General features: G+C 49.5%; 1 protein-coding gene across 1 annotated transcript in view; it reads left to right on the forward strand.

Moving 5' to 3' along the window:
- LOC142396997 (aryl hydrocarbon receptor-like) overlaps nt 1-21,963 on the forward strand; it is a 56,170-nt gene extending 34,207 nt beyond the window's left edge. Inside the window, exons 4-11 of the mRNA XM_075480380.1 lie at nt 986-1,075; nt 3,507-3,642; nt 4,918-5,051; nt 7,432-7,634; nt 7,782-7,891; nt 17,976-18,117; nt 18,203-19,742; nt 21,741-21,963. Of these exons, the coding sequence (XP_075336495.1) occupies nt 986-1,075; nt 3,507-3,642; nt 4,918-5,051; nt 7,432-7,634; nt 7,782-7,891; nt 17,976-18,117; nt 18,203-19,742; nt 21,741-21,866 (2,481 nt within the window). The 3' untranslated portion in view covers nt 21,867-21,963. The remainder of the gene's footprint in view (nt 1-985; nt 1,076-3,506; nt 3,643-4,917; nt 5,052-7,431; nt 7,635-7,781; nt 7,892-17,975; nt 18,118-18,202; nt 19,743-21,740) is intronic.
- Nucleotides 21,964-23,009: the final 1,046 nt, after the last annotated feature.

Here is a 23,009-nt window from a genome sequence, read left to right on the forward strand (position 1 = left end):
AGCAGCAGTGAGTGAGAAACTAAGTGAACCCCTGATCCAACAGTTGGTAGCAGCAGTGAGTGAGAAACTAAGTGAACCCCTTATCCAGCAGCTGGTAGCAGCAGTGAGTGAGAAACTAAGTGAACCCCTGATCCAGCAGCTGGTAGCAGCAGTGAGAAACTAAGTGAACCCCTGATCCAGCAGCTGGACGTCATTCTGACAGGCTTTACAGTTTTCTCTAAAACTGTCCCCCAAACTCCAGTGAGTCTCTAACCTGCCGTGAGAACGATCTGATCCACAGCAGATTAAAGCGGCGCTATGCAACTTTCAGTAATAGGTTTGTTTACCATGCAATACACACCCCAAAGCTGTAGGGGGAGCTCCGTAGAAAATAAGGCGACAGTCTAGCCAGACTGTCGTAAACCCACCAGAGGCAATGTACGGTTTATTTTTCAAGACACTGGCAGAGAGTTGGAGAGCTGTCGACAGCTAATGGAGAGGGGGTGTGTCTTATCAGGCTACCTGGCTCGGCTCAGAGCCCTTTACGACCTGCCGTGAAGCAGTAGTTCTCGGCTCTCGTGTGTAGCGAGACTTCCAGAGGTAAACAAAGCACGCGGCGCCACAGGCAAAGTTGCAAGCGCTGTTTCGGTCTAGGGCCACCAGATGGAGATGGAAATGTCACCGTTTTCATTAGAACGGGTCAGCCAAGCAATCTGATGATTGCCAAGCAATTTTATGACCATGAAAAAGTTGCATTGTGCCGCTTTAACAGAAAAACATTCAGAACAGTTTCTCTGAATTTTGGAGGCGTTTTTGTTCATGAATCAGGACCAAACTGTGGATTTGGGCAGATACTGTTTCCATAACTCCACAGGATGTTTTAGTTTAAAGCTGGAGGTGACTGAAGCATCTTCCTGAGGACGCACTCGTCACCGTTACCACGAACACATCGATCTCTTTCAGAAAGCGTCGGTGCTCAGCTAACGTTTGGGTCTCTGTCTCACAGGCTCTCAATGGGTTCGTCCTGGTCATCACTGCCGGGGGGGGCATCTTCTACTCCTCCCACACCATCCAGGACTACCTGGGCTTCCATCAGGTATGGCTGTCACTCTGCACCCCCCCTCACCCTCAGACAATAAGAATAACTCAGACAGACCTTGGACCCTGGCCTATTATTAGCTATTATTAGCTATTATTAGCTTGGCCTTTAGTGTAAAGCAGCGGCCACCGCGGCGTCCTGCAGAGAGCAACACGATGCTGCATCACAGCTCAGACGGCCGTGTGACCGGCACTGCGGGAGGCCACGGTGGCTGCTGACCCTACGCCTCGTAGCACAAATTCAGCCGCCGTGAGAAGCGTGTTACGTAACGCACAAGTAGTCCTGAGGTCAGAGTCCCATCCTGAAGCATATGAACCATTCAGGCAGAAAAAAGGCTCCTAACTCAAGGGATGAACCAGTGTTGGGTCCAACTTAGCAAAGAAGCCATTCTAAACTGGATCTTTAGGCACTTTGTTCCCAGCAGCCTGTCACAGAGACACATCATTTGTTCCCATTTCTTTAGCTGCATCTGTGAAAAACAGCAAAGATAACACAGTCTGACAGACAGAAAACAGGATTTCTGCAGCAACAAGGTGATTCCCAAAGAGCTGTTAGCTGAAAACTTGGCATATCTCAGCATGGTGTGCAGTGTGTCCTTAAAACATTTGAGGAAACTGGACAAGTGGAGGACAGAAGAAGAAGTGTCAGGCCTAAAGAACTATCTCCAGCAGATGAACAGGATCTGAAAGTGATGTCCTTAAGAAAGAGGAAAACATCCAGCAAAGACCTGACACAGGAGCTGAGAGATGCATCTGGACCTTCAGCTGATCCATCTGCTGTTGGCCCAAGCCTGATCAGAAATGGGCTCCATGGAAGGGTGGCTGTCAGGAAGCCTGATCAGAAATGGGCTCCATGGAAGGGTGGCTGTCAAGAAGCCTGATCAGAAATGGGCTCCATGGAAGGGTGGCTGTCAAGAAGCCTGATCAGAAATGGGCTCCATGGAAGGGTGGCTGTCAAGAAGCCAAGAATGTGACAGGAGACTCTCAGCTTTAACTGAACCAAAGGGTTTGTTGATACATTATACAGCTTTGACACAACGGCAGTTTACGTTTTAGGAAGACTACATCTCAGCCGAGGTTACTCTCCCACTCTGATGCTCACTCTAAATTCGATACTGCACCAATTCCTCGAACAAATGTCTCTCATGTCCAAAATATCTGCCCGATCTGGACAAATTTTACTTCAAAACGTAGGCATTTTTGTCCTCTTTCACCCAAAGTCACACTCATTGAGCTCTGCCACACATATTTCTCACAAAGTGCCTCTGAGCCCAGAGGGCGCCTCTCCATTTCCATTATAAAGGCCTAAAGTCATCAAATTCAGGTGAAAAATTATTTTAAAACTGCCATAAAAAACCAGCCACACATAGTAGCCGAATGAAAATTACACCGCTGGCTTCTGCCGCCTCTTGGGGTGCTGACGGTTCAAGAATTATTCGGATACGACTTTTACTTTTCGAACAGCGACCGTTTGTTCAAGACAGTAGAGTGCAGTCAAAATTATAGTCTAATTTTAAGAAGCCATAGTGAGCGTACATGTCAGAAACACAGACAAGCCGCACCTGCTCCTGTTACCGGGGCAACGCCTTGTTAGCCTGCTCTGTTCTAATTTTCCAAATTCCAAAGAAGAGCTTTGGGATGTCCTTCAAGAAGCCTGGAGAACTATTCCTGAAGACTCCTTAAAGAAAGGACAGAAAGCTGTCTGAGAGGGTTCAGGCTGTGCTGGAGGAGAAAGGAGCTCAGAGCAGATATTCACTTTAAAGCTGCTCAGAGCTGAACTAACTCTGGTTCTGCCTCAGATTCTGGGTTTATGTTCATGTTGGAACATGTTTCAGTGAATCTCTGCAGCTGTTACCATGGAAACATCTGCAGATATTCACTTTAAAGCTGCTCAGAACTGAACTAACTCTGGTTCTGCCTCAGATTCTGGGTTTATGTTCATGTTGGAACATGTTTCAGTGAATCTCTGCAGCTGTTACCATGGAAACATCTGCAGATATTCACTTTAAAGCTGCTCAGAACTGAACTAACTCTGGTTCTGCCTCAGATTCTGGGTTTATGTTCATGTTGGAACATGTTTCAGTGAATCTCTGCAGCTGTTACCATGGAAACATCTGCAGATATTCACTTTAAAGCTGCTCAGAACTGAACTAACTCTGGTTCTGCCTCAGATTCTGGGTTTATGTTCATGTTGGAACATGTTTCAGTGAATCTCTGCAGCTGTTACCATGGAAACATCTGCAGATATTCACTTTAAAGCTGCTCAGAACTGAACTAACTCTGGTTCTGCCTCAGATTCTGGGTTTATGTTCATGTTGGAACATGTTTCACTTTATACAATCAGTTCTATTGTGTATAATCTTCTCTGCTTCTCTGTAACTCTTTCCTTTCTGCGTAAGCTAACTCCTGCTCTCGTTGCTCTTCCTCAGACTGACGTCATGCACCAGAGTGTGTTTGAACTGGTTCACACGGAGGACCAGCAGGAGCTCAGGAGGAACCTGCACTGGGCTCTGAATCCTCCTCATTCTGCAGCATCTTCTGCTTCCCAGGACTCCCCTGAAGAAGGTCCGTCTCTCTGCTTCTGTACGAGTTAACGACCAATAAAGGAGGCAAAAAAAGCTGCCACTTTAATTAGATCCCAAGCTCTGAGCTTGGGCTTCGGTGTAATCCAGAGTTCAGCCCAGTTAAAGTTGTGTGTTTGTGTAAAAGTGAGCTCCTCTTCAGCCTCATCAGCGAGCACACAGTCAGATATCAACATGAGATGTTTAAGTACAGCATTAAAGTGTAAGACCGGCCTCAGGTCTCTGGGTTTAAGGTGCTTATGTGTGTGTGTTTAGGTTAATGCTCCCAGGCCCAACACAGGTAACCAGCATCTGCTCCCAGGAACTCTTTAGTGTTTCAGAGTCGGCTCCAAACAGCCTCTCATGCTGCAGTGGTAGGGATGGGAATTGATAAGATTCCAATTCCATTTTCGATTCTGCTTAACGATTCGGTTCTTTGTCGGTTCCCTTATCGATTCTCATTTGGAGAAAAAGGACAACAAACCGGTCGATTAGCATCAACTTTGTTTAGTTTAGAAGTAACACGAGTCATGACCTCACAAACCCAACAACGGTGAGGTCCACATTGGTCTATCCTGGCCTGGGTAATTTAACTCTTCCTGCTCTGGTGAAAGGAGAAGCTGGAGGTAGAGGTGAACTGGGGGTAGTACCACCAGCCTCTGGCTCTGAGCCAGTCAGGCTCTGTCTCTCATGATTTCATCTAAATGTAATGCCTGAGAAGGCATTCATTTAACCTTAACCGTTACTAACAGCAGCTTTTACAATCAGGCAAATGGTGCTAACATGATAGGCAGTGTTTGTTAGTTAGTTACCTGCAGTGTTAGCCGAGGACATGCTAACGCTGCTAACGTTGCTGGGTTCAGATTCACCAACGTTAGTCCGGAGCGGATCGAAAACGCGACATTCATTCATAGTTATTGCATGTTGGTAGTATTTCCTCCCTTTGGTGAAATATTCACTTTGCAAGTTGCCCTGTTGTCGTCTTTTTTAGGGATGTGGAACCAAACTTTCCAGTGTTTGTACCGCTTGGGCGCCATGTTTACTGTTGGCTGCTGGCTGCGCTGGACTCGCCACGCAACGTTGCGTGGTGACGTCATTCGCGCCCACTGGGATCGATAAAAGGGAATCGTTTGCAAAAGCGCCAAACGATTCCAAGGAATTGAAACACTGGGAACCGGTTCTCAACAAGAACCAGTTTTCGATTCCCATCCATATGCAGTGGACAGTAAAACGTCAGGGCGAGGGTCGGCTTTAACGTGTTGTCTTTCTGTCGCCGCAGAGACGGAACCTGACAGCAGCTCGTCTTTGGTCACCTACAACCCCGAGCAGCTTCCCCCGGAGAACTCCTCCTTCCTGGAGAGGAGCTTCGTGTGTCGCTTCCGCTGCCTGCTGGACAACTCCTCCGGCTTCCTGGTGAGTTTCTGACAACCTGCCAACCCAAGCTGTCCACACCAGGCTTCCAAACGTTTTAGAAGCTGTCTGCTTCCTGAAACGTGTGGATCCGGGTCAGGTGCGCCGCCACCTCCCCTCTGCTCGTTCAGACACTCAAATGAAGACGTAAGATGGCACAGATTCTCACCAGGTGAAGAAGTAATGTAATAAAGCAGCCGCAGCGCACACAGATCACAGAAACAGCCAATCAATTGGGTCTTTAAGGGTCACCTTTGCTGTGTTCCAAACCGCAGACTTCTCCTACTACTCCTACTAACTTTTTGAGTTAGTAAGCGAGAAGTTCCCGGATGCATACTAGATTCTCCTAAATGTTGGGTATGCATCATGAGGTTACTACTCATACTCAAACTACCCAAGATGCAACGTAACGTGACGTCGCCGATCGTCATTTCCTGTCAAAACGGCAGTTTCAAGCTAGCTACAACGAGGGTAGGTTCACTTCCTGTTTTCAAAACAAAAGCACCAATTGTATGGTAATGGCTTTCCCTATGATAAAAGGCAACGGGTATTTTATTTTGTGAAAATAACAGGAAGTGCGTTGCTCACTGCGGCTAGCTTTAGTAGCGCCGAATTCGTGGGAACAAAATTGTAAACAGTCGGTATTTTGTCAGGTTTTCAACACGTTGGGGATCTAAACGACTACTTTCTCACCTGAAAATGTTTCAAATGTTGCTAAAGTTTACAGAGTTTAGAGCTTAAGAGAAATCAGCTTCAGGCCGGCTGATTTCGGCTTGGGCAGGAGCGAAATGCATTGTGGGTAAATGCTCTGCATACTGTCTGATCGATGAGTATGTAGTATGTAGTATGTAGTATGCAGTATGTAAGTATGCGGTTTCGAACGCAGCCTTAGTTTCACACCCAGGGAATGGAGGACGCAGGAGCAGGAGATGTTATATCCAAATGCTTTTATTTTAGGAGCAGAAGTTCTCAAGTCTCTCCAGAGAGAGAAACAAAACAGGCTATAGAAATATTAATGATGTATATATACACTTTTCCCAAAATGAGAGAAGTATATCTATGAAAACTTATCAGGAAAATTAAAATCACTCCGCTATGCGGAGGAACAAACAAAAGGTCTATCAAACTTTAACTTTAACTAAAAGTCACTCCTGCTACGAAGGAAAAACAAATCACCTCCTAAAAAACAGAGGCACTACTCTATGAAAATTTATAAAACAAAAACTCACTACAACTGGGAGGAAAAAACAAGAATGCTATGAAAAGAAACTTAAACTGTTAACTTTAACAGGACTAATCTATCAAACTTTAACAAGAACAAAAAATCTCTCTTGACGAGGAAACAACGAAAGGCAAACTTGGAACGTGGCTGTGGTTTGGAATAAAGGTGAGAGTGATGCACAGGAAACGGACAGATACGACACACTGGCACAAGACGGGGGGAGACACAGACTCTTATGCACACAGAGATAACAGAGAACAGGAATCATTCATGCCACAATCAGACTGGAGCACCAGAGGAGAGTTAGTGTTTCAAAATAAAACAGGAAATGACGAGACATGACATGACCTCATTGCGGTGTGACACCTTGAATACCTTGAATAAAGGTATTTATTATTTATTACTGATTTATTACCGATGTGGAACACACTGATTGTGAGTCGCTTTGGATAAAAGCGTCTGCAGAATGACCGTAATGTGATGTAATGTGACGTAATAAAGGTGCTTCTGGCTGAGAAAGTGCACAGATTCCATGCTGCTGAGTACAAATGACTAAAAAAGACTTCAGAGGGAAAATTCCTTTAAAACTTCTTCATCTCATCTGAGCTTTAGCATTAAACCAAGAAAATAAATGACACATAAATGTCTGATAAATACAGAGAAAAAGTGTAGAAAAGCTGCTTCCCGCAGCAGGAAGCACGTCTTCCCAAAGAACTGCGTTTTATGGCGTCTCTGAACAAACAGCCGGGAGGTTTTTCTCTCCTTCGCCGAGTACGTTGTTTGTGTGCTGAAGCAGTGAGAATACAGGCTCTTTATTCTACTTATTCATCAAGCAGTCAGCATGTGATGAGTGTTAGAATTCAACAAATGAATCATTTTCCCTCCTTTAATGGGACCGATAGCCCACAGAGTTTAACTGCACGCCATCAGAACGGCTGATGTTTGAGGGTCTGGTTTCTGGACTCAAATTCAATTAATTTTTATTTATATAGCGCCAAATACAACAAATGTCATCTCAAGGCACTTAGATAATAAAGTCCAATTCAAGCCAATTGGAATTCAATTCATTGTATTATATATAATCCAATTCGTTCATATAGAGCCAATTCAAAAACAATTTCCGAGCTAAGGAATCAAAGCGTTTTTCCTCTATGTCCGCAGGCTCTGAACATCCAGGGAAGGCTCAAGTTTCTGCGAGGACAGAACCAGCGCCAAGAAAACGGAGGGAAGGCGCCACCGCAGCTCGCCCTGTTCGCCATCGCGACCCCCCTGCAGCCCCCGTCCATCCTGGAGATCAGGACCAAGAACATGATCTTCAGGACCAAACACAAGCTGGACTTCACGCCTCTGGCCTGTGACGCTAAGTAAGACGCTAACTGCCTCAAATCAGTGTTTGTGGCTTTAATAAAGCAGGAATACCAGGAATAATGCCTCATTTACGGAGAAAACAGCTTCAGACTCAGTCAAATTAAATTAAATGTTTGGATAAACGATTCTGATCTTTTCTTCAGAGGGAAGATCGTTCTGGGTTACACCGAGGCTGAGCTGCGGGTTCGAGGATCGGGCTATCAGTTCATCCACGCAGCAGATATGTTGTACTGCGCAGAGAACCATGTTAGAAGTAAGTACCGACCAGGGAGGCTGCTGGGCATACAGCTGTAGGGGGCCCGGGCCCCCAGCCAGAACCCCACCACCAGCAGACTTACTGTATAAAGAAAATCAGCCTGTACTGGATGTATAAGAACATTTATTCAAATGTGCACGAACCTCAACAGGTTTAACAGCTATAGGCTACAGTTCAGCCATTTAGCTTTTCAATTCCTCCTTCTGGAGCTCAAACATAATCAAGTCAGGAAATATTACTAAAAAACACAGTAAGCAACTAAATAATGAACAATATTTCAGTCCAGGAACTGAACATTTTTTAATCTTACTGCAGCACAGTCAAGAAATACTTCTATAAGAGGGAACATTGCAAAATAAAAAGTCGAAATCTTAAATTAAGAGTAGGAAGTGGGAATTAAAGTGGGAAGAGTCCTACCCACTTTTTTACACATTTATAATGCCTAAGCTAGTTTAGTAAATAGGCTTTAATAGGCAGAATAGGATATTGTCTCATGTTTTTCATCTGCCATGGAACCAGACGCTGTTTATTTGTTTTATTATTACTGTGTAAGCATGTTAACGCAGCTAAACGCATGTTTACAGGGGCACAACGCACATTTACAGGGGCACAATGTATGTTTACAGGGGCACAATGTATGTTTACAGGGGCACAACGCACATTTACAGGGGCACAATGTATGTTTACAGGGGCACAATGCATGTTTACAGGGGCACAATGTATGTTTACAGGGGCACAACGCATGTTTACAGGGGCACAACGCACGTTTACAGGGGCACAATGCATGTTTACAGGGGCACAATGTATGTTTACAGGGGCACAATGTATGTTTACAGGGGCACAATGCATGTTTACAGGGGCACAATGCATGTTTACAGGGGCACAATGTATGTTTACAGGGGCACAACGCATGTTTACAGGGGCACAATGTATGTTTACAGGGGCACAACGCATGTTTACAGGGGCACAACGCACGTTTACAGGGGCACAACGCACGTTTACAGGGGCACAACTCATGTTTAAAGGGGCACAACTGGTACTTTAAACCAGTTAATGGAAACATTGCAGAAAAATAAAAACTCTGACATGGAAATTTGTACTATTATAAAATAAGAATTGAGTGAAAACATTTCTCTGTCTTCGAAGTACCACAGAATAAACAGGACGCCTCGTATCAGCCCGGATACTGGTGCACACAGGCTGCTGATAGATAAAGTTGGGCAGGTCTGGCCCAGCAAGGTCGCAGAGTTCAGGTGGCTTTCATAAGTAATCCTGCTGGATTAGGGAGGAGATTGAGCAAAGCTGCAGAGCTGCCAGGGGAAAGGATATGGCCCACAAATCCACAACATGAGCAAAGCATCAGAGATGATCCACACAGCAGCAACACTAAAACACGGGGGTCAGTTCAGTTTCATCAACATGTGACAACAAGAAAACAAGTGCAAAGATCCACGTAAACGGAAGCAAAAAGCCGACGTGCATTCAGGAAACCAGCAGCAGCGAACGTGTTGCTTTCCTCTCTGAATGCACTGAACTCTGCATGTTTATTCAGATTCTAATTCCAATCACAGTTCCTTAAAGCCAACTTTGAAAAGCCTTTTTACAGATTTTTAACAGACTAACCCTGACACCTTCCCACACCTATGCACAGTGTTTATTTATGTATTTTCAAGACCATCATGCACCTGGTGGAGACTCTAAGCAACAATGAAGTCGACCGATAAGCAGCTTTTATCCATAGCTGCATTTTAAAGTGCAGATTAAACATCGTAGAGACGGTCGTGCTGTTTCCATACCGCAGTTTATTGTTTGGTCGAACTGAACCGCACGCTTTGCTGCCTCATCTGCCGCCTTAACGCAGCCCGGATTAAGTTTTAAGCCCACCTTACACAGTTTGAGTCCAACTACAGCTTTGGAATCGCCTGAAAATCCAGCTCTGTTGGTTATCTTAAGATGATAGCTCGTCATGAGGGAAACTTCCACTGGAATTCTAACTGATTCCCAGAAATGGGCAAGAATATAGCTCCCACCTGAGAACAAGTTTTCAGTGCAGCCTCAGTTCTGCTGCCGGTTACAGACGGGTTACAGACCTGTTACAGGCCGGTTACAGACGGGTTACAGGCCGGTTACAGGCCTGTTACAGACCGGTTACAGACCTGTTACAGGCCGGTTACAGACCTGTTACAGGCCGGTTACAGACCTGTTACAGGCCGGTTACAGACCTGTTACAGGCCGGTTACAGACCTGTAACAGACCTGTAACAGGCCGGTTACAGACCTGTAACAGACCTGTTACAGACCTGTTACAGGCCGGTTACAGGTCTGTTACAGGTCTGTAACCGGCCTGTAACAGACCTGTTACAGGCCGGTTACAGACCTGTTACAGGCCGGTTACAGACCTGTTACAGGCCGGTTACAGACCTGTTACAGACGGGTTACAGACGGGTTACAGGCCGGTTACAGACCGGTTACAGACGGGTTACAGACGGGTTACAGACCTGTTACAGACCTGTAACAGACGGGTTACAGGCCGGTTACAGACCTGTTACAGGCCGGTTACAGACGGGTTACAGACCTGTTAAAGGACCTGTTACAGACCTGTTACAGGCCGGTTACAGACGGGTTACAGGCCGGTTACAGACCGGTTACAGACCTGTAACAGACCTGTTACAGACCGGTTACAGGCCTGTTACAGACCGGTTACAGACCTGTTACAGGCCGGTTACAGACCTGTTACAGACGGGTTACAGACGGGTTACAGACGGGTTACAGGCCGGTTACAGACCTGTTACAGACGGGTTACAGACGGGTTACAGACCTGTTACAGACCTGTAACAGACGGGTTACAGGCCGGTTACAGACCTGTTACCGGCCGGTTACAGACCTGTTACAGGCCGGTTACAGACCGGTTACAGGCCGGTTACAGACCGGTTACAGGCCGGTTACAGACCTGTTACAGACCTGTTACAGGCCGGTTACAGACCTGTTACAGGCCGGTTACAGGCCGGTTACAGACCTGTAACAGACCTGTTACAGACCTGTTACAGGCCGGTTACAGGCCTGTTACAGACCGGTTACAGACCTGTTACAGGCCGGTTACAGACCTGTTACAGGCCGGTTACAGACCTGTTACAGGCCGGTTACAGACCTGTTACAGGCCGGTTACAGACCTGTAACAGACCTGTTACAGACCTGTTACAGGCCGGTTACAGACCTGTAAAAGACCTGTTACAGACCTGTTACAGGCCTGTTACAGACCTGTTACAGGCCGGTTACAGACGGGTTACAGGCCGGTTACAGACCTGTTACAGACGGGTTACAGGCCGGTTACAGACCTGTTACAGACGGGTTACAGACGGGTTACAGACCTGTTACAGACCTGTAACAGACGGGTTACAGGCCGGTTACAGACCTGTTACAGGCCGGTTACAGACGGGTTACAGACCTGTTACAGGACCTGTTACAGACCTGTTACAGGCCGGTTACAGACGGGTTACAGGCCGGTTACAGACCGGTTACAGACCTGTTACAGGCCGGTTACAGACCTGTAACAGACCTGTTACAGGCCGGTTACAGACCTGTTACAGACCTGTTACAGACCTGTTACAGACCGGTTACAGGCCTGTTACAGACCGGTTACAGACCTGTTACAGGCCGGTTACAGACCTGTTACAGACGGGTTACAGACGGGTTACAGACGGGTTACAGGCCGGTTACAGACCTGTTACAGACGGGTTACAGACGGGTTACAGACCTGTTACAGACCTGTAACAGACGGGTTACAGGCCGGTTACAGACCTGTTACAGGCCGGTTACAGACCTGTTACAGGCCTGTTACAGGCCTGTTACAGACCTGTTACAGACCTGTTACAGGCCGGTTACAGACCTGTTACAGGCCGGTTACAGACCGGTTACAGCCCGGTTACAGACCTGTTACAGGCCGGTTACAGACCTGTTACAGACCTGTTACAGACCTGTTACAGGCCGGTTACAGACCTGTTACAGGCCGGTTACAGACCTGTTACAGGCCGGTTACAGGCCGGTTACAGACCTGTTACAGACCTGTTACAGGCCGGTTACAGACGGGTTACAGACCTGTTACAGGCCGGTTACAGACGGGTTACAGGCCGGTTACAGACCGGTTACAGACCTGTTACAGGCCGGTTACAGACCTGTAACAGACCTGTTACAGGCCGGTTACAGACCTGTAACAGACCTGTTACAGACCTGTTACAGACCTGTTACAGACCTGTAACAGACCTGTTACAGACCTGTTACAGACCTGTTACAGACCGGTTACAGGCCTGTTACAGACCGGTTACAGACCTGTTACAGGCCGGTTACAGACCTGTTACAGACGGGTTACAGACGGGTTACAGACGGGTTACAGGCCGGTTACAGACCTGTTACAGACGGGTTACAGACGGGTTACAGACCTGTTACAGACCTGTAACAGACGGGTTACAGGCCGGTTACAGACCTGTTACAGGCCGGTTACAGACCTGTTACAGGCCTGTTACAGGCCTGTTACAGACCTGTTACAGACCTGTTACAGGCCGGTTACAGACCTGTTACAGGCCGGTTACAGACCGGTTACAGCCCGGTTACAGACCTGTTACAGGCCGGTTACAGACCTGTTACAGGCCGGTTACAGACCTGTTACAGACCTGTTACAGGCCGGTTACAGACCTGTTACAGGCCGGTTACAGACCTGTTACAGGCCGGTTACAGGCCGGTTACAGACCTGTTACAGACCTGTTACAGGCCGGTTACAGACCTGTTACAGACCTGTTACAGGCCGGTTACAGGCCGGTTACAGGCCGGTTACAGGCCGGTTACAGACCGGTTACAGGCCGGTTACAGACCTGTTACAGGCCGGTTACAGACCTGTTACAGGCCGGTTACAGGCCGGTTACAGGCCGGTTACAGACCTGTTACAGGCCGGTTACAGGCCGGTTACAGACCTGTTACAGACCTGTTACAGGCCGGTTACAGACCTGTTACAGACCTGTTACAGGCCGGTTACAGACCTGTTACAGGCCGGTTACAGGCCGGTTACAGACCGGTTACAGGCCTGTTACAGACCTGTTACAGGCCGGTTACAGACCTGTTACAGACCTGTTACAGGCCGGTTACAGACCTGTAACAGACCTGTTACAGACCTGTTACAGGCCGGTTACAGACGGGTTACAGACGGGTTACAGGCCGGTTACAGACCTGTTACAGGCCGGTTACAGACCTGTTACAGACCTGTTACAGGCCGGTTACAGACCTGTAACAGACCTGTTACAGACCTGTTACAGGCCGGTTACAGACGGGTTACAGACGGGTTACAGACGGGTTACAGGCCGGTTACAGACCTGTTACAGACGGGTTACAGACGGGTTACAGGCCGGTTACAGACCTGTTACAGACGGGTTACAGACGGGTTACAGACCTGTTACAGACCTGTAACAGACGGGTTACAGGCCGGTTACAGACCTGTTACAGGCCGGTTACAGACGGGTTACAGACCTGTTACAGGACCTGTTACAGACCTGTTACAGGCCGGTTACAGACGGGTTACAGGCCGGTTACAGATGGGTTACAGACCTGTTACAGGACCTGTTACAGACCTGTTACAGGCCGGTTACAGACCTGTTACAGACCTGTTACAGGCCGGTTACAGACCTGTTACAGGCCGGTTACAGACCTGTAACAGACCTGTTACAGACCTGTTACAGACCGGTTACAGGCCTGTTACAGGCCGGTTACAGACCTGTTACAGACCTGTTACAGACCGGTTACAGGCCTGTTACAGACCGGTTACAGACCTGTTACAGACCGGTTACAGACCTGTTACAGACCGGTTACAGGCCTGTTACAGACCGGTTACAGACCTGTTACAGGCCGGTTACAGACCTGTTACAGGCCGGTTACAGACCTGTAACAGACCTGTTACAGACCTGTTACAGGCCGGTTACAGACCTGTAACAGACCTGTTACAGACCTGTTACAGGCCGGTTACAGGCCTGTTACAGACCGGTTACAGACCTGTTACAGGCCGGTTACAGACCTGTTACAGACGGGTTACAGACGGGTTACAGACCTGTTACAGACCTGTAACAGACGGGTTACAGGCCGGTTACAGACCTGTAACAGACCTGTTACAGACCTGTTACAGGCCGGTTACAGACCTGTAACAGACCTGTTACAGACCTGTTACAGGCCTGTTACAGACCTGTTACAGGCCGGTTACAGACGGGTTACAGACGGGTTACAGGCCGGTTACAGACCTGTTACAGACGGGTTACAGACGGGTTACAGGCCGGTTACAGACCTTTTACAGACGGGTTACAGACGGGTTACAGACCTGTTTCAGACCTGTAACAGACGGGTTACAGGCCGGTTACAGACCTGTTACAGGCCGGTTACAGACGGGTTACAGACCTGTTACAGGACCTGTTACAGACCTGTTACAGGCCGGTTACAGACGGGTTACAGGCCGGTTACAGACCAGTTACAGACCTGTAACAGACCTGTTACAGACCGGTTACAGGCCTGTTACAGACCGGTTACAGACCTGTTACAGGCCGGTTACAGACCTGTTACAGACGGGTTACAGACGGGTTACAGACGGGTTACAGGCCGGTTACAGACCTGTTACAGACGGGTTACAGACGGGTTACAGACCTGTTACAGACCTGTAACAGACGGGTTACAGGCCGGTTACAGACCTGTTACAGGCCGGTTACAGACCTGTTACAGGCCGGTTACAGACCGGTTACAGGCCGGTTACAGACCTGTTACAGGCCGGTTACAGACCTGTTACAGGCCGGTTACAGACCTGTTACAGACCTGTTACAGGCCGGTGACAGACCTGTTACAGGCCGGTTACAGGCCGGTTACAGACCTGTAACAGACCTGTTACAGACCTGTTACAGGCCGGTTACAGGCCTGTTACAGACCGGTTACAGACCTGTTACAGGCCGGTTACAGACCTGTTACAGGCCGGTTACAGACCTGTTACAGGCCGGTTACAGACCTGTTACAGGCCGGTTACAGACCTGTAACAGACCTGTTACAGACCTGTTACAGGCCGGTTACAGACCTGTTACAGACCTGTAACAGACCTGTTACAGACCTGTTACAGGCCTGTTACAGACCTGTTACAGGCCGGTTACAGACGGGTTACAGACGGGTTACAGGCCGGTTACAGACCTGTTACAGACGGGTTACAGGCCGGTTACAGACCTGTAACAGACGGGTTACAGACGGGTTACAGACCTGTTACAGACCTGTAACAGACGGGTTACAGGCCGGTTACAGACCTGTTACAGGCCGGTTACAGACGGGTTACAGACCTGTTACAGGACCTGTTACAGACCTGTTACAGGCGGGTTACAGGCCGGTTACAGACCGGTTACAGACCTGTTACAGGCCGGTTACAGACCTGTAACAGACCTGTTACAGACCTGTTACAGACCTGTTACAGACCGGTTACAGGCCTGTTACAGACCGGTTACAGACCTGTTACAGGCCGGTTACAGACCTGTTACAGACGGGTTACAGACGGGTTACAGACGGGTTACAGGCCGGTTACAGACCTGTTACAGACGGGTTACAGACGGGTTACAGACCTGTTACAGACCTGTAACAGACGGGTTACAGGCCGGTTACAGACCTGTTACAGGCCGGTTACAGGCCGGTTACAGGCCGGTTACAGACGGGTTACAGGCCGGTTACAGGCCGGTTACAGACCTGTTACAGACCTGTTACAGGCCGGTTACAGACCTGTTACAGACCTGTTACAGGCCGGTTACAGACCTGTTACAGGCCGGTTACAGGCCGGTTACAGACCGGTTACAGGCCTGTTACAGACCTGTTACAGGCCGGTTACAGACCTGTTACAGACCTGTTACAGGCCGGTTACAGGCTGGTTACAGACCTGTTACAGGCCGGTTACAGACCTGTTACAGACCTGTTACAGACCTGTTACAGGCCGGTTACAGACCTGTTACAGACGGGTTACAGGCCGGTTACAGACCTGTAACAGACGGGTTACAGGCCGGTTACAGGCCAGTTACAGACGGGTTACAGACCGGTTACAGGCCAGTTACAGACCGGTTACAGGCCGGTTACAGACGGGTTACAGACGGGTTACAGGCCGGTTACAGACGGGTTACAGGCCTGTTACAGACCTGTTACAGACGGGTTACAGGCCGGTTACAGACGGGTTACAGGCCTGTTACAGACCTGTTACAGACGGGTTACAGGCCGGTTACAGACGGGTTACAGGCCTGTTACAGGCCGGTTACAGACGGGTTACAGACGGGTTACAGACCGGTTACAGGCCAGTTACAGACCGGTTACAGGCCGGTTACAGACGGGTTACAGACGGGTTACAGGCCGGTTACAGACGGGTTACAGGCCTGTTACAGACCTGTTACAGACGGGTTACAGGCCGGTTACAGACGGGTTACAGGCCTGTTACAGACGGGTTACAGACGGGTTACAGACGGGTTACAGACCGGTTACAGGCCAGTTACAGACCGGTTACAGGCCTGTTACAGACCTGTTACAGGCCGGTTACAGACCTGTTACAGACCTGTTACAGGCCGGTTACAGGCTGGTTACAGACCTGTTACAGGCCGGTTACAGACCTGTTACAGACCTGTTACAGACCTGTTACAGACCTGTTACAGGCCGGTTACAGACCTGTTACAGACCTGTTACAGGCCGGTTACAGACCTGTAACAGACGGGTTACAGGCCGGTTACAGGCCAGTTACAGACGGGTTACAGACGGGTTACAGGCCAGTTACAGACCGGTTACAGGCCGGTTACAGACGGGTTACAGACGGGTTACAGGCCGGTTACAGACGGGTTACAGGCCTGTTACAGACCTGTTACAGACGGGTTACAGGCCGGTTACAGACGGGTTACAGGCCTGTTACAGACCTGTTACAGACGGGTTACAGGCCGGTTACAGACGGGTTACAGGCCTGTTACAGGCCGGTTACAGACGGGTTACAGACGGGTTACAGACCGGTTACAGGCCAGTTACAGACCGGTTACAGGCCGGTTACAGACGGGTTACAGACGGGTTACAGGCCGGTTACAGACGGGTTACAGGCCTGTTACAGACCTGTTACAGACGGGTTACAGGCCGGTTACAGACGGGTTACAGGCCTGTTACAGACCTGTTACAGACGGGTTACAGGCCGGTTACAGACGGGTTACAGGCCTGTTACAGACGGGTTACAGACGGGTTACAGACGGGTTACAGACCGGTTACAGGCCAGTTACAGACCGGTTACAGGCCTGTTACAGGCCTGTTACAGGCCGGTTACAAGCCGGTTACAGGCCTGTTACAGACCTGTTACAGACGGGTTACAGGCCGGTTACAGACGGGTTACAGGCCGGTTACAGGCCAGTTACAGACCTGTTACAGACGGGTTACAGGCCGGTTACAGACCGGTTACCGACCGGTTACAGACGGGTTACAGACAGGTTACAGGCCGGTTACAGGCCTGTTACAGGCTAGTTACAGACCGGTGACAGACGGGTTACAGGCCGGTGACAGACGGGTTACAGGCCGGTTACAGACGGGTTACAGGCCTGTTACAGGCCGGTTACAGGCCTATTACAGGCCGGTTACAGACCGGTTACAGACGGGTTACAGGCCAGTTACAGACGGGTTACAGGCCGGTTACAGACGGGTTACAGACGGGTTACAGGCCAGTTACAGACCGGTTACAGGCCTGTTACAGACCTGTTACAGACGGGTTACATGCCGGTTACAGACGGGTTACAGGCCAGTTACAGACCGGTTACAGGCCTGTTACAGACCTGTTACAGACGGGTTACAGGCCGGTTACAGACCGGTTACATGCCGGTTACAGACCGGTTACAGACGGGTTACAGGCCGGTTACAGACCGGTTACAGACCTGTTACAGACCTGTTACAGACGGGTTACAGGCCGGTTACAGACGGGTTACAGACGGGTTACAGACTGGTTACAGGCCGGTTACGTTTGATTTAGCAGGTTTTAAAATAATTTGAAAGCATGAAAATGGAGATGGACTTGTTTGTGTGTTTAGTGATGAAGACTGGGGAGAGCGGGCTGACCGTGTTCAGACTTCTCACCAAGGAGAACCGCTGGAAATGGGTCCAGGCTAATGCCCGGCTGGTGTACAAGAACGGCAAACCAGACTACATCATCGCCACCCAGAGGCCCCTCATGTATGCTCCCAGCTCCATGTTTTGGAACCTAAATTAATGGCTTGGTATCATCCCCAGGTTTTAATGTCTCTGTCTGATTTTACAGGGATGAAGAAGGAGGGGAACACTTGCGTAAGCGCTCCATGCATCTTCCCTTCACCTTTGCAACAGGGGAGGCCCTGCTCTACCAGTCCACTCATCCCATCGCAGGTTTCAGGGATGGCAGCCAGGAGAAGCACGGCAGCAAGTCAAAGAAGAGCCGGACAGACAGGCTGATGAGGGATGGTCTGGACCCCGGCTCGCTTCTGGGGGCGCTCATGAGTCAGGATGAGTCGGTGTATGTTTGCCAGCCAGCGCCGGAGCCTAAAATGTCCCTGCACAGCAGCTTCTTTGGGGAGCAGATGGGCTTCTCGGTGTCTGAGCCCTCCAGGCAGTGCGGGAGCTGGGACGAGCCACCCAACGGCGTGCTGGGCTTCGGCATCACGGAGCCCGGCGCCAGCTTCGACCCGCTGCTGGCCACTCTGGACTCGCTCTCCCTGGAAGGCCAGGGGGTCGTGGATGCTGAGGAGGGCGGCTGTTCGAACCGCGAGCTGTTCGGGGCTCTGGAGGGCCTGGGCCTGAGCGCCGAGGACCTGGAGCTGCTGCTGCTGGATGAGCGGATGATCCGGGTGGAGATGGACCCCGAGCGCGTGCCCACGCTGGACGACCTGCTGACAAACGACGAGATCCTGTCGTATATCTATGACTCCTTAGAAGGGAAGGCGGAGCCCGCAGAGCATGGAGGAAAGCTGCTTCAGAGCACCACAGCTGGAACCTCCACATCACCTCCTCAAAGTGATCCCACATCTGCCGCCGACGTGCAGTTCCCTCACTGTAAGCCGCCCCTGGGGGGGCCGGCGCCCATCGTGCAGCTGTCGCAGCAGATGCAGCAGCACCTCAACATGCAAACGGGCAGAGTGGCGCCCGACTGGGGCCAGTGCGATGACCACAACGCGATGGTTAAAGGAGAGCTGATGAGGCAGAATCTGGCCCTCCCCAACGGACAGTGGATAGCACAGGACATCTTAGCCACTGCAGGGATCCAGCTCGGACACTTGAACACGCAGCAGACTTTTTTCAAGGCCTCAGAGCTGGTGGGCGAGCTTCATCAGCACCAGCAGCAGTCCAGGACGCAGAGGCAGCTCTGCCACGCCAAACCGACGGCGGCCAGCCTGAACGGACTCTGCAGCATCCCCGCTGGAAACGGATCTCAGTGGCAGGAATTTGGATTCGGTGAAAGTTTTGGCAGCGATCCCTGCCTCGATAACAGCCAGAAACCTCTCACCGGCGCGTCTTTAGAGTCGTGCACGGATTACGGCGCGCCTGATCTCCACAGTGCGGATTACACCGTGAGTGGAGGTGGTTTGTTTGGGAGGACCGGGCAGCAGCAGGGGGGCCAGTCCGTGGTTTCATCCTTCCAGGAGATGAACCACAAGCTGCCGCTGGAGCAGGTCTCGGCCCCCTTAACTCAGGTCCTCTCCAACCTGTCGCAGTGCCCCCCCCCGAACTCCCTGGAGCCCATCCTGGCCGTGGGAAAGCCCTGCCGGCAGCTGGAGCGCAACGGCATGGTGATGGCCGACATCTGCCAAGAACCCGACCACAGCAAGGTGAGGCCTCTGAAACGTGTTAAAGTAAAGTTTGGATACAGCTGGTTTCTATAGGCAAATATAATAAATCAAATCAAATCAAATTTATTTGTAGCACATTTCATGTACAGAACAATTCAAAGTGTTTCACATAAAATAAAAGCATTGCAGCAGGGAGTGGAAGAAGCATTAAAAATACATAAAAGACTATAAAGAGAAGCAATTAAAATGATTAAAATGATTAAAAGAATATAGAAAAGCAAATAAAATAATTAAAAGAATATAAAGAGAAACATGTTTAAAACATATGTAACCCATATGTAACCTAAAAAACAAACATTCACCTATCCATGGGGGGAAAAACGAGTTTAGGAAACTTAGCGCTACATGTTTCCTCAAGTTAGATGTTGAGTTTCTGCTGAAATGTGCGTTTGTTTTGGTTGACACAGAAGACACATAATGTAGCTGCTGTTTCTCACTCTTTGTAAGGTAAACATGCTTTCAGTATGAGGCCTCGTCTGCGTCTTCATTTCCCACCGTTGGTTCTGACATTTTTCATCTGTTTCTTTGTTTGTTTGCTACGACTGCTAATGCTAAAGCTAACCCGTCCCGCCGCTGAGATCGAGTACGGTCACGTGACCAGACTGCACGGCTGCGTCTGATTGGTGGAACACAGTCAGGTGGTAGAGCCTTTGGTGGAAGCCTCTGGCTGTGTTCCAAACCGCATACTTCTCCTACTACTCCTACTAATTTTCTGAGTTAGTAAGCGAGTTTGAGTAAGCGAGAAGTTCCCGGATGCATACTAGATTCTCCTAAATGTTGGGTATGCATCATGAGGTTACTACTCATACTCAAACTACCCAAGATGCAACGTAACGTGACGTCGCCGATCGTCATTTCCTGTCAAAACAGCAGTTTCAAGCTAGCTACAACGAGGGTACCAATTGTATGGTAATGGCTTTCCCTATGATAAAAGGCAACGGGTATTTTATTTTGTGAAAATAACAGGAAGTGCGTTGCTCACTGCGGCTAGCTTTAGTAGCGCCGAATTCGTGGGAACAAAATGGTAAACAGCCGGTATTTTGTCAGGTTTCCAACACGTTGGGGATCTAAACGACTACTTTCTCTCCTGAAAATGTTTCAAATGTTGCTAAAGTTTACAGAGTTTAGAGCTTAAGGGAAATCAGCTTCAGGCCGGCTGATTTCGGCTCGGGCAGGAGCAAAGTGCATTGTGGGTAAATGCTCTGCACACTGTCTGATCGATCAGTATGTAGTATGGGAAGGTAAAGATGGTAAAGTCAGAGCTCACAATCTCTTGGCCCTATTTTCTTTCCCTTCGTATCACTGCCTGCTGACAGCCGCACCTGTTACGGTGTTTGCTGCTCGGTCTGCACAGCAGGGAAAGGAAAGGAAAAGAAGGAAAGGAAAGGAAACAAAAGGAAAGGAAAGGAAAGAAGGAAAGGAAACAAAAGGAAAGGAAAGGAAACAAAAGGAAAGGAAAGAAGGAAAGGAAAGGAAACAAAAGGAAAGGAAAAGAAGGAAAGGAAAGGAAACAAAAGGAAAGGAAACAAAACAAAACAAAAGGAAAGGAAAGGAAAGGTCTGACTTTTTCCTGGAGAACCATTTTGTGATGCAAATGTATTACTCTGTTGAACGCATATTGTTCTGAGAAGCCAAACGCTTTATTTTTTAAACCCCAGCCAACTAGCCGGACTACCTTCATCAACACCAAAACGAGGCTGGAACTCTGCTCACAGGACGCAGCAGGGGGTAAGAAGATGTTCAGAAATGATGCTGCTGATATGGGATGTTACACAGCTTCATGTCAGAAGAGGCAAACTGTCCCTTTAAAGAGGCGAACTGTCCCTTTAAGGCTAGTTTCAGGGTTCACAAACTTCTCTAGTGTTACAGGTTAAACCACACCAGCCTGCAGGTCCAGATGTCGGCAGCTTGTTGTCGGGGACACTGTACAGGAAACCATGACAACGGTTTGAACGCTGTTCTGTTTCTCGCCCACAGATGGAGAACGGCCGCATCCTCAACGCTTCTTACCCCAACGGGGCCGTGCCGGCGCCCCCCGCCCTCCAGCTGACCGAGACCCTGCCCGGCCTCCCCGACCCGCCGGCCACCGGCTTCTACCTCTGACCGCCTGGCCCGGAGCGGCCTTACGCAGCCTGCTGAGCAGCCCGCTGAGCAGCCCGCTGAGCAGCCCGCTGAGCAGCCCGCTGAGCAGCCCGCTGAGCAGCCCGCTGAGCAGCCAGCTGAGCAGCCCGCTGAGCAGCCTGCTGAGCAGCCAGCTGAGCAGCCAGCTGAGCAGCCAGCTGAGCAGCCAGCTGAGCAGCCCGCTGAGCAGCCCGCTGAGCAGCCCGCTGAGCAGCCCGCTGAGCAGCCCGCTGAGCAGCCAGCTGAGCAGCCAGCTGAGCAGCCCGCTGAGCAGCCCACGCGTTCGCCCCGTTCGCTCGTCTTCGGGCTGCGGGGGCGCCGTCGGACAGTCCGGGGTCATTTTATCAAACGAGTTCTTTGTTTACATCGATGCAGTGAAGAGCGAGCGGTTTATTCCAGGAAGCAGAGCGGGAAATAGGAGTCATAAAGTTTTATAAAACACTGTAAAGCATCATGTAGAGACCATCCAGGCAGTATTTAAGTGTTAGTCATTGTTTTCATGTGATTATATATAGTTTTACTTTGGATGCCATGAGACAGGAAGTCCACAGATGAGCACAGAGACCCGGAGCCGGTGGGACTTTCAGATGTTTCTTTGTTTATTTTACAAACACGGAGCGACTTTTCATCAGAGCAGCCAAAAACTAAAGGAGATTTAAAGCATGCAGTGGATGTTAGAAAAGGTTTGGTCTGAGGGCAAAGAGCCCCCACGCCCCCCGCAGAAAGAGCCAAAAACTGGCTCCCGCCAACGTTTGCTGTCGTTACGTCACAAAGTCGGGACGATGGCGTTCACACTGCGACATTAAACACACGTTTAGTTCAGGTTTGCGTTCAGATCCGAAGCGAGAAAACTAAAGTGGATCAGACGCGTTCGGTGGCTTGAAGGAGCAGAAAGTCGTCTGCGCGGTGGGACCAGATGCTGTTGGTGGCTGTGATTCTGCAGAGGAAGAAGCTGTCCCAACAGGATCTTCCCAGATGTGATGACACATCTGGGAAGATGGCGGTCGGTTTATCGTTTATGGGCTCAGGTCAGGTTCACAGAGTTGTTAGTGGAATTTCTTTAGATTTTTCACCTTTTTTTTTCTTCCAAACGTAAAAAAAAAAAACTCCTCCTGGTGACAGCTG

Source organism: Odontesthes bonariensis, chromosome 12 (assembly GCF_027942865.1).
Source record: "Odontesthes bonariensis isolate fOdoBon6 chromosome 12, fOdoBon6.hap1, whole genome shotgun sequence".
NCBI classification, from domain to species: Eukaryota; Metazoa; Chordata; class Actinopteri; order Atheriniformes; family Atherinopsidae; genus Odontesthes; species Odontesthes bonariensis.